The sequence below is a fragment of the Nuphar pumila genome, chromosome 9 (assembly GCF_984573655.1).
Source record: "Nuphar pumila chromosome 9, dmNupPumi1.hap1.1, whole genome shotgun sequence".
NCBI lineage: Eukaryota > Viridiplantae > Streptophyta > Magnoliopsida > Nymphaeales > Nymphaeaceae > Nuphar > Nuphar pumila.
The window spans coordinates 115,741,576-115,754,285 of NC_143257.1; the positions used below are offsets into that span (position 1 = coordinate 115,741,576).

Consider the following 12,710-nt stretch of genomic DNA (forward strand, 5'->3'; position numbering starts at 1 on the left):
GTTTTGCTATCTCATTACTGTATTCTTATAACTAGAGATGACAGACTTGGTTTCTGATCCATGTCCAGAAATGGTACAATCTCCAAGTGAGTGTATTATCAGACTTGGAGGTTCATATCAAATGCTTTTGATGAGTCCTACCTCACCAGTAGAAATAAAAAAGCAGATATCCATGTGATGGTGAATTTCATAGCACACTGATTGTACTTCTGTGTTATCAAATCATTCTAGTTATGCACTTGCTCCATTTTTTGTCTATCTGGTATTCCAGCCCATTTGTCAATTATCTGCTGATCAAGCCAGCTCTCTCTCTCCCTCTCTCTGGTGCATAACTTAAGACTCATTCTGAACTCATTTTCTGCCTTATCATAATTGGAGAAACCATGTTTTTCTAGGCTAAAACTCTATTTAAATGATGACTCCTGCATGTTTTCAATTGATAAGCAAAAACTAGGCTGGATTTTCTCTATTACATATGCTGATATACGGTCTTGCTCTTCTTGTCTGGTGGATGATGTTCATGCCCATACCACCGCCTAAACTATTCTATGTACCATGCCAAGAATATTTATGTGATTGCGGCTTCCTAAGATGCTCATACTTTTTAGTTCGGAAGTTTGTTCCAGTATATGTATGTATTTTGGATCTTAAGACTGTTATGGTACTTTTGTCTGTTGAAGATTGAATATACTCTTAGTATCATTTACAAGTAGGTGTGACCATCACATGCGAGTAGCAGAAACTGCTTCAAGCCTTCCATTACCACTTCGATTCTTAACTGGAAGAGATCCGGTATTTCTTTTTTGTGGCTATATTAAATGGTTATGTTCGATCTCAATTTCTTTTCACATTTTGGCAGGATGTATTGAGACAATGTCAAGACCATGAACTCGGACCTACTATATCACAATTCTTAAATTGTTTCCTGGGACATGATGCAACTACTGTGGCAAAAAATAATACCAGCAATGTGCGATCAAGGACTGTCAGGAAGGTATGCGCCAATCAGTGCTTTCTTGTTCCACTTGTAAATGTGCTTGTGTATGCATTTAAAGTTGTGGGTATTTCTGCCTTTGTTTATCACTGTTGTAAACTGCACATTAAAAGGTGTGTTGATAGGGTCTAGAAGTTGTGTTTACAATATCGTATCAATTCTATGTCACAGGGATTCAGCTAGCAGGGTGCTGCACCCGCGTCGACGTGACTCGACTCGGGTGCGGTCAACCCAACCCTGGGTGCGTTGACCACAACCAGGGTCATTTGTGTCCAACTTTTTTATTAATTTTTTTGTGTCCAATTTTTTTATTATTTTTTTTTGTTCTGGGGGCGCTGCCCCCCAGAGACCCCCCCTCCAGGGGCGCCCCCCTTCTGGACCCCCGTCGGGGGGAGCCCCCGTACCCCCCTTTCTGTAAGGGCAAAAACTCTGAATCAGGCTCCACAACCCATCAGCTCGACCAATCCCCTGCACAAAGAGGGCGCAGGGAGGGGGCTCGACCCCTCCCCTGCACAAATTTTATATATATATATATATATATATATATATATATATATATATATATATATATATATATATATATATTGCCGCACCCCGCGCCCAAGTTTTTTGAAAGTGCCGCACCCATGTGACATAGCGTATCATCAGTCATGAAGAGAGATTTTAAAAGTGACTGCAAATTTTAAAAAATTTAAAATTAATAAAACAAAATATTAAAATTTAGAAAACATTGTAGAAATTTAAAAATGAACTACAAAGATAAATAAAACACATATGAGCAATTAAACAACAATATTAAATAACATGAATATGTAAAATTAGCAAATAATACATGAGAGTGATGATAAAAAACTGTAATTACAATATCGTTAAAGTGTTGTTACCTGTATCAAAAGGGTGTAAGGTTAAAACATTTAAAAATGAAAGTACTAAATAAAGTAATATCATAGCATATGAAATTGCAAATAAAGAATCTGTTTTCAAATATTTAATTCAAGAGTATAAGAAGTTTAAGGTGTGTTTGAATGCTCAGATCTCAAACTTGAATGTGAGATCTGAGTATTTGAGATGCAGGTATCTCTGGCTTGAAGCAGTAAACACCACTCTTAAGTCAGCTGGAGATAAATGAATCTCTATTAAAATATGAATTTTAGATCCTCATTTTGGGGTGGATCTGAGATTCATTGTTTGTTTGCTTGGATCCCATCATGGGCTCCTTGCAGATTCAGTGCATGTATTTGAGATCCGAGGTATTCAAATGCCCTTTAGTATGGATTAATTATTACAAAATAGAATGGTGGGATTTCCCCCATATTTCTTTCTTTCTTTCCTGTCTTATTCTTCTACATTTAATTTTACATATTCTTCATAGTAAACTGAGAAGAAAATTTATTTCCCTGTCGGGTTATGATTATGGTGAAGGGGGCATTAACAAAGTCTTCTTTATTCAAAAAGGTTTAAGTAGGAGTGGAAAAGATATCTAAAAGGAATTATAAACAAAAATTTGATAAAAATGCCAAAAACTAATCATATTTACATGCAAATGCCAAAATAAACCATAACTTATGATACCACATGCATCGTATGATACATTAAGATATGGTACCTTATCTTATGGTACATATGGGACATCTTTTTTCAACTTGTGGTACAATATTATCTGGTATGATATAGTACACCTTTTTTTAACTTGTGGGTGGCCCAACATATCATATAGATATCCAATGCTACAATTTATCATACCACTTATACAATATAATATATCTTTGCCACATTGGCACTTAATTTTTTTTCTGTTTTCTCTTATATATTGTTTGAATTAGAGAATGTCTTTCTTTAATGTTTTGAAGATGATTGGACTAGCTTGAGAAATCTTGTTGACTGGATGGTTGGTCTTTCTGGCAGCTCATTTGATCAGAACACTAATCTTTCCCCTTTTCTTCATACTGTTTTACAAAATGTAATGTTCACCATCTTTTTTTGTTTTTCTTCCACACTCTTTGCCTGGACCAACAGCCCTATATCTCATAGTACAACTCTACTGCTTAGCATTAAATATGAAAAAGAGGATTAGATGCACCGAAAATCAATCTTGAGTGATATTGGTATTATGTATGCAATTTATGGTTATTCTCTCACTGTTTACTGTGAGAAATGTTTGGATAAATGGGACAAGTTAGTGTTTGAACTGTCTGAGTTTTCTGAGGCAAAGCAACAAGAAGCTAGGAGAAAAATTTCCAAGTTGATAGGTTGGTTTAATCTCGGGTACCAGCTCTGATTCAAACCCAGATATCTAGTTATGGACCTGAAAAATGCTGACCCGAATGTCATTCTGGTCAACCTGAACCCAACCCGAGTAACGTGGGTTGGGTTTATATTGTGTGTTTTTGCTGGAAATTCGAGCTGACCTGGCTCAACCAAGTGTTCTTTATTTATTTTAATGTAAAAGTAATTTCTGAATACCCTCTAAAATTCTAAATTATGTGACTTGGGTCTGGGATTCTATTTTCTTGGCCCAACATAACCAAAACCCAATCCCAACTCCTAATGCTTATTTGTGTGCATTTTGGGTGCACTCTGATGGTTCGGGATACCTGACCAGTTGTCATCCCCAGGAAACTTTAGAAATCTGCACGAATCTTTGCTTGTGAACTTTGATAGATCAATTGGATAATCATAATCTAGTAAATTTGTAACTAGGCTTTTACTATAGTGGAAGAAACTGTAACGGCTCTATGGGGGTGTTTTTGTTTCAAAACTTCAAACTTTGACCGGGCATTGAGGATAGTATTCCAGAATTGCATGATGGGATAGCGAAATTGATAATCAAAGCACACAAACCAGTTGTCTTTCATATGGTCCAGTCATCTTGATGAAGTTTGTTGTCCTAGAATGGAGAATTGTAAGTTTGTTACAGATCCTTCTGGGACTTTATTTTGTCTTGTCTAGTTTATCTTCTTTAGGTCTGTCTGCACATGATTGGCATTTTTTTTTTGAATCCTGCTTGTAGCATTTCATGGTAAAATGACCATTATTTTATTTTGAAGAACCTATGTAATAACCAGAGTTGAAATGTTGTAATTCTAATTTAACCCTCCAGGGGCGGGCTAGCCGAGAGCAAACAGAAAATTCTTTGAAAGGCCAGGGAAGTTTGATTAATGGAACAATGATACAGAAACATCATACGACATATTCTCGCATCACATCAGAAGGTCTTTGGCTCGACATTGAAGAATTTACAAAACACAAGTATCAGGTGTGTAATATCTCTTGTTGCCAATATTTTCTTGGTCAATTTGTCTTGATGTAAATAATCTGTGCTTGTAGTTTTCCTTACCTGAGGATGCAAAATCACAAGTAAGAAAGGTGTCAACCATCCGTAATCTGTGCCAAAAGGTAATTTTGAATTTTAAAGTATGCAATCTGGACCAATGACTGTGATATTTGTATTCATGGCTGCTGATCTTTCGGGGTTTCTTCTTTTTGGCATGTTATAGGCTGCTGATCAGATAGTTCCATTGACGATGCTGAAATAGTTTGAGGGTCCATTAAATGAAATATGTATTAGTATATGTTTTGTCTCATTCTATCTTGTAAAGTTAGTGGGAATGCTTGTTACGTCTGGGATAACCCAATAGCCACCTGTTATTGGTGTTGTCACTGACTTCAAATGATTTTACATAACTAATATCCAGAAATAAACACCACTATAGAAAGAAACACTTATTCTTGATGGCCATGCCTATCTATAATTACTAATATCCAGGCATAAACAATTAAACACTACTATAGAAAGAATCACTTATTCATGATGGCCATGCCTATCTATAATAAGAGGGAAAAATTTAGACAATTGTCTTATATGATCACTAAACTATAACAATATGATATCATCCAGCATTGTCTTAGAAGATGAAAATGATTTTGAGGTGGATTATCTAATCAACTTCATCAATGAAGTACTAGATTGTACACCAACTTATCTTAGATGCATTTATTTGGTACATTTTTTTCATTGATGATTATATCTTGTCTTTGGATATGTTCTATTCATGGCCATCTTAAATAGTGTATTCTCTGGGTTCATGCTTATCGGTAACCTTTTTCTCCTCTAATTGATTATTGGTTAAACTGTGTTATGTGGTGGAATATCCCTTGTTCATAGTGCAAGTACCCCCTATATTTTCTTTCTCTTCATCCTTCTGAAGAGCCAAAGTTTGCCTTCTCATTGCCATCTATTTTTTCACTTTCACTGTCCTCTTGTTATATATTAACTTGTCAGTTATCTTATATTACCCTTATGATTTCAAATAAGCCTCTCAAAATTCTTTTATCCTTGTGGATGTTTTCAATCTTTTTAGTTAGGCTCTTTTTCTCTTATCTCGTGTTTCACCTTATTTTTCTCACCATTAAGCATACAAAATTTGAGATTTGAAAGTATATGCAGTGACAGTCATCTCTTGATTATTTGATCAGTCTTTTAGTCACTAAGATGGAAGAACTGGGAATGATTCCATAGAGAAGCCAAAACTGAAACACCTGATTGTGCTAGCATACGAGGAACTAGGAAGGAATCCTTTGAATCAGAGAGTGGTTGACTGGTTTTAAGACTGCTAATAATGTCAAAATTGCCATACTCAATACACACACACACCATAAGATTCTATTTTTGAGACGGTGAAAATCATCGGATGGTTTAAAAATGGTATAAAATATCATATTCGAGTCAACTTTAACACATGAAAATAATAAATAGAATATGCTAAACATGATCGAATGATTAGATTTTTCTTTTGGAGCTTAGATCTATGTAAATCAAGTGTATGCCACCATAAGCTATATGTATATATATATATATATATATATATATATATATATATATATATATATAGAGAGAGAGAGAGAGAGAGAGAGAGAGAGAGAGAGAGAGAGAGGTTTATATTTGGTACAAACGATTGTACCTACAATCTAGTTTGAATCTCATGATGCGAGTTGTTTTAACACAATCTAACCTCATAGATGTGTTCGCCATGCTCAATTTAGTAGAAATCAACTCTTGGATCATGTTTTTTTGAACGAAAACACATGTTTTTATGAGTCGGAAAAAATAGATGCCTTCATATCCATTGATTTTTGGATCACTGGAAAAATCTGTATACAGGTCAGATTCTGGCCACCCAAAAGCCGATTCCCACTAAACAAAACCTGTAGATCACATCTATCGTGTTAGATGTGAGAAAAAACCCAAACAAGGGAATTCTGCCCCATTTTTTAGGTCGTTTGCACATACAAACAATTGTAGCAAATCTTAACCCTATAGGCTGTTAAACATAATTTTTTCGTAGGTTAGGCAGTTAAACGTAAAATTCCCTATATACTATATCACACACACACACACCAATGGAAACCGCCTGCCTGTGTTGACACGGGTACGCCTACCGGACTCAGTACGGGTACGCCCTGGGTCCGGTCCCACACCGATCTGTTTCGGGTGCAACCCATAACTGACCCAAACCTTGTTTTTGTAGGGTTTTTGACTATGCTACATGGGATCGACTCTTGGATCATGTTTTTTCGACGAAAAAATGTGATTTTCTGAGCCGGGAAAAACTGATGCCTTCATAGCCATTGATTTTGGATCACCGAAAAACCCTGTATACAGATCGGATTCCGGTGATCCAAAAGCCAGTTCCCACTAAACAAAACCTATAGATCACATCTATGGTGTTAGATGTGAGAAAAATTGCAAAAAAAAAAAGATTTTTGAAGGGGCTAACGGGGGTAGAACGAGAAAAGGGGCAGCACCAGTGCATTACTCTATCTCTATCTCTATCTATCTATATATATAGCCCTGTCCCCGTACGTGCAATTTTTTGAAATCGCCGTGTGGTACCCTACGTACCTGCTTCCGTACCCATGTGACATAGCCTATCCATATAAGTTTCTCCTCTTTTGTGTGTGTGTTGTATGTTTACATATGTACATATATATGAAAAATGAAGTAAACATATACTTTTTTTTCAGATATATGTATATAGATATGTGAAAAGACAAAGTATACATATATATACTTTAAGATGGTCAAACAAAAAAAGGAACAAATTTGATTTGACTTAGAGCTGGGTCTGGTTCGATCTAGGTCTTTTTCAAGCCTGGTTAAAGCAGGTTTGAATGTCAATTATATATATATATATATATATATATATATATATATAGAGAGAGAGAGAGAGAGAGAGAGAGAGAGAGAGAGAGAGAGAGAGAGAGAGAGAGAGAGAGAGAGAGAGAGAGAGAGAGAGAGAGAGAGAGAGAGACCCAATCCCTGGGCTCCCATGTTCTTCGAAATTTCTGTAATACTGTGCCTGCATCCACATGAACACCTATGTGACATAGCTTTCTTTCAATATGTTGTACATATGAGAAAGTTTAAGTCTTGGGACTAATATTGTGAAATTCAGTAAATTTTGTTTATTAATAAATAGTCCTAGTATTGTGGGAACCAATGAAGTGTGAACACGTATGCACATATACACTTAATCACATCCACAAGCACACACACACAAAGTTTATTAATTCTGGCAATACAGAATATTGCTGGTTTGGTGGAACACCGTATCAGTTGTTATCTTGTTTTGGATCCCAACTATATCTCAACATGGCAAATTATCTCTATGATATAAGTTTACTTGATAAATCTCGGGAAAATCTTGACACTTAAGAATTTTAAAAAATTATAGAAATAACAGAAAGAAGAACATAGCATGTTTTGATAATAAAATAAATAAGTAAAAAAATATAAATAAAGAAGGAAAAACATAATTAAGATAAGGAAAATAAATAAAAAAATAAAAGTAACAAAAAAATGTCAAGATATTATAGGGATATTATATTTCTGTAAAATCATTCTTGAAAATATCATAGTATTTTTCCTTCTAAACTATGTCACATAGATGCAGGTGCGGATGCGGCGATGCAGCACTTTAAAAAAACTTGGGTGCGGGGGTGCGGAGTGTGTGTGTGTGTATATATATATATTATATAATTTTTAACAGTTTCAAGTTAACATTACGTGTATGCATTTATGTATTTATATATATAATATTAGATAAAACTGGATTTGGTTAGGGTTAACTGAATCTACTTTTTGACAGAAATGGACCTCAGTGTGGTTGACTTCACCTGACACAAAGGAAGCCGTGTCTAAGTGTTGCGGGTGCGACGCGGGTGTGGTGCCCTGTTAGAAGATGTTACATAGCTTCTAAATAGTTTTATTAGTAATACCAAAAAGAAGCTATATCTAGCCGATATGTGCTCAACTTATAATGTTCAACAAAGAAGTTTGGGAAAATGTACTCTGAATTCAATAATATAAGTTGGTTATGAACAGGCTCTGCGGCATGGTGAAAAGGCTTCATCTGTTTCTTTCTTTCTTCTTCTAACTGGTGGGTTTATATGGATGTCTTTGCATATAAAGGTGTAGTGCATCCATATGACTAATATTCTCAACTATGACATGTAGAACAAGATGCTTGAGTCCACTTACAGCTATAGCGTGCTTCTACATTACGAGTATTGGATATGTATCATCCTTGATAGTGATATTTTATGTATGAACAGCTAGGGATATCCATTGCAGCAAGGAAGTATGACTTTGATGCAGCCTCCCCTTTTCAAACATCAGATATTTTGGATCTTCAACCTGTCATGAAACATTCTGTTCCAGTCTGCATGGAAGCTAAAGATCTTATTGAAACAGGAAAGCTTCGATTAGCTGAGGTGCGTGGAAACTGAAGCCCCGGAGTAACTTCCATGATGATGTTATGCATTATTTCTGGCACTTGATAATAAGTTCTATTGATCCAGTTTACCTACTGCAGGGAATGCTTAATGAAGCGTATTCATTGTTTTCTGAAGCTTTCTCGATACTTCAACAAGTAGGACCCTGCCACTTGCCCTTATTCCCTTTTCAACATTGACATTCTTAAAGTAATATGATGTTGATAATTATGAAATGCAGGTAACTGGTCCCATGCATCGGGAAGTTGCTAATTGTTGCCGGTAATTGATAAATCATGTATACAAGATGTTTAGCTTGTGGGGGATGTGTAGGTGTGCATGTAGTTTAAAATGTGTGTATGCATGCTTGTCTATGTATGTGATATTTAATTGCAAGTGTCTAAGATATATTGAAGCCAAAAGCTGGTCTGCTTTTAAACCTTTAATTTGAAGTAGATATCCTGATTTTGTTATTGGGATACAGTGATGTATTTGGGAATTTTCTTAAATGTCAATTCTGTCATGTTCTTTTATGTAGATTAGCCTGGAGAGATAAAAACTGGTATTCATAATAAGCGTTTGATAGAAGTTGAATAGAAATGGATTGATATCTATGCAAGTGCAGAGCCTTCCCGTTATACCTTGAATGAATAGCAATTGATAGTGCAGTGGTATTCTCTGAATTAACCCATCTACTTAAATTAATGACAATTCATATAGATGTTCAACCCTTAGAAAGCTGCATATTCTGTTTGGCATCAAGTGCATGCGTTAACCAATCTATGCTGCCTTAGTTAATTTCCTGGTGAGTTGATTTGTGACTTGGTCCTGGTTTCATGTCTTCCACTTCTAGCTGATAATGTTCAACCTTCCCTTTTATGAGAATGATGATCAATTCACTGGTCCTTTGTGTTCCCATGCTATACCGGATTTGTAAATATTGCTGGTTCTTTTTGATTATCAAAATAAAAATGGTGTTGCAAAATCTGTCTTCAAGTCTGAAACAGGCTGATCATCTTTATCCATTATATTTCTGCACTAATCACTCCATAGCGTCGCAGTGGACTTTTAATATTCAATCAAGTTTTCTATGGCTTTATTGTCTAGCTTTTGCCTGTGAATACTCACCATCATGTGATTAACCTTCTTGTTGTTAGATAGATTAATCAATGCCATAGAAAGAAAGAGTCACCAATGGATTTAATTTATGCAGGCCTTCAATTGCAAAAGACCATCACCATAGTGACCTAACCTTGTACTTTCATTCTTCTTCGTTACATATACTTGAATGTAGGATCTTGTTTTCTTCCTCTATATGCTGCATGTTATCTGTCCTAGTAGCCTTGAGATATTGCGATGTTCACACTGCTGTAATTCTTTTCTCGTTATATGGAAAGGTTTAAGGAATGATCAAGAAAGATCCACCATTAGCCAAAGTTCTCGTCAATGTTGAGAGAAGCTTGCATACAGAACGGAATCAGCTCATTAATCAAATACTCTCTATATGTCTATCACCTGATTCTGTTTTGATCCAGGACAGATTCAGATTTGGGTCTGCCTTGACCCAGGTCTGACTCAGGCTTGGGTCAAAGCAGACCCATGTCTACTTAACAACTAGATCATGATTCTGACCTGGTCTGATCCAGGTCTTAATCGGACCTGTGTCTGACCCAGGTCTGATTGTAACACCTGGCCAGCCAGGTGTTAAGGAGAGAGAGAGAGAGAGAGAGAGAGAGAGAGAGAGAGAGAGAGAGAGAGAGAGAGAGAGAGAGAGAGAGAGGGTCAGGGTCAGGGTCAATGTTATCGTGCCTTAAACCCCTTTCTATATATTTTTTTAAACCTTTTGGAAATTAACAAAAGTAGACTTAGTCAGCATTGACTGAGTCCAGTTTTTGGACATATTTAATGTCGGATGCAGGTCAACCACACCTGTCACATGGGTATGGGTATGGAGGGTACGACACGACAATTCCAAAAAATGTGGGTACGGGGAGACGGCTATATATATAATATCACATAAATACAAAATAAATTCAAAGAATCAAATTCCATTATTCCAACAAGGCAACAACATAAATTAATTTAACAACCAACTGAATTAGTAGCAACTTTTATTCAAAATTCAATTAGTAAAACTGAGAAGCAACAAACTATAACTAACACTAACAATTTAAGAAATAAGTTATAACAAGCTAATTAACAATTTCAGACAATACCTAACAATTAGCACTTAGTAAACAGAAATATAGAAAAACATTCATAAACATAGTATCAACTATCAAGTTAACAAATAAAATTAATAAGCTTACCAAAAAGACAAAAATGTCCAAAATTCCAAAAAGGCCGTAACAAAAATGTCATGGCTTGACTGTTCCTTTATCACCCATATCAATGTGGGCATAAACTGAATAATATATAAGCTTAATAATATATAAACTGAAAATATAAACAAAATATATCTAAATTATAAACTAAAAACATTAAGCGAAAATATATACTGAATACAAACTGAATATAAACTGTATAAATTTAACATAACCTAAATTATAAACTGGATTATATAAACTGAAAATATATCAAGAAATATACTGAATAGAAACTGAATACAATCTAAAACCCTAAACCCTAATGAAAACACCCTAAAACGAAAAAAAAAGAGAGATTTTGCTCCTACCTCTTCACCGCCTGTTGGAGGTTGTCGGAATTCACCGGAGGTGAACTCCTTCAAGTAACCTCGCAGTCGCCAAGAGAGTGACAAAGAGAAGGGGGAAACCATATATATGAGAGAGAGAGAGAGAGAGAGAGAGAGAGAGAGAGAGAGAGAGAGAGAGAGAGAGAGAGAGAGAGAGAGACCAAAATGGGCCCGCCTTTTTGACCTTGGTTTGACCAAGGTCAAAACCCTAAAAAAATTTAGTTTGGGTCGGGTCTGGGTTGGACCCGATCTGGACCAGTGTGGGTCCTGACCCAGGGCGTACCCATGTTGCATCCGGTACCTGCACCCATGTCGCGAAATGTCAACACGGGTACGACGCCCATAATGCCATGTCTATGTTACATAACCTGACACAGTGAGTCCCAAGTTCCGTTGCACCCGCATCTGTCACATGGATACAGCTTCAGATATGGGGATACATCTATTTTTTTAAAGTTTTCAATATGACCAATATATAAAGGGGCATGGTGGAGAATCCGTGTGACATAGACCCACATCGTGTTGCCCTGACATGGGTGTGTTAGGCTTTATAACAAGTCATGTTACATAGCTCAAGGTCATCTGGAAGACTTACCCTCAGTCCTAAAATTAAAATTGCTAAAATTTCTAAGTCTTGTCTTGACTAAATCCTCCTCCTCTCTCTCTCCCACTGCTTTCATGTTCAAAATGCTTTTTATTTAGATTTTCTGTTTAGTATGTTATTCAAATCAGAGTTACCGAAAGCTTCTTAGATAGGTGGGAAACTCGCTTTAGAAGCGCGGTACTCCTCGCTTCCGAAACTTGATGAGAACCTTGATTCCCCCACACTTCTCCTATGCTTTTCACACACTTCATCTATTCTTATATATTCTTTTATGCGTTTTCTCAAACTCTTCTCAGTCACTTTCATGTGCTTTCTCTAAATTGGTAGTCATCATTTTTAGATTTTGTTAAAAATGCAATTCTTACACTAATTTATTTTAATTTTTATTTGTGTTTCATTTTGATTCTCATTCAATTTTTATATTTCTTGTTTTATTCCTTGCTTCCCGCTTCCTATACATTTTAAAATGCATCTCTTCTCTCTTCCGCTTCCTGTATCGTTTCCTGCTTCCGCTTCCTAGTCTAGCAACCTTGATTCAAATTACTTGCCATGTTAATGTTCTGCTTTTTAAGTATTTTAATCTTGGAAAACTTCTCGACCAATTAAGTTGAAAGAAAATTTTGTTGTCGTTTTCTTCTTCCTACCTT

At 35.9% G+C, this 12,710-nt stretch overlaps 1 protein-coding gene across 2 annotated transcripts in view; it reads left to right on the plus strand.

Moving 5' to 3' along the window:
- LOC149828969 (clustered mitochondria protein-like) overlaps positions 1–12,710 on the plus strand; it is a 57,978-nt gene that overhangs the window by 32,828 nt on the left and 12,440 nt on the right. For both annotated transcript variants that reach the window (XM_090017841.1, XM_090017842.1), the window contains 6 exons: positions 860–994; positions 4,095–4,250; positions 4,322–4,390; positions 8,609–8,767; positions 8,869–8,925; positions 9,009–9,049. In XM_090017841.1, the coding sequence (XP_089873967.1) occupies positions 860–994; positions 4,095–4,250; positions 4,322–4,390; positions 8,609–8,767; positions 8,869–8,925; positions 9,009–9,049 (617 nt within the window). The remainder of the gene's footprint in view (positions 1–859; positions 995–4,094; positions 4,251–4,321; positions 4,391–8,608; positions 8,768–8,868; positions 8,926–9,008; positions 9,050–12,710) is intronic.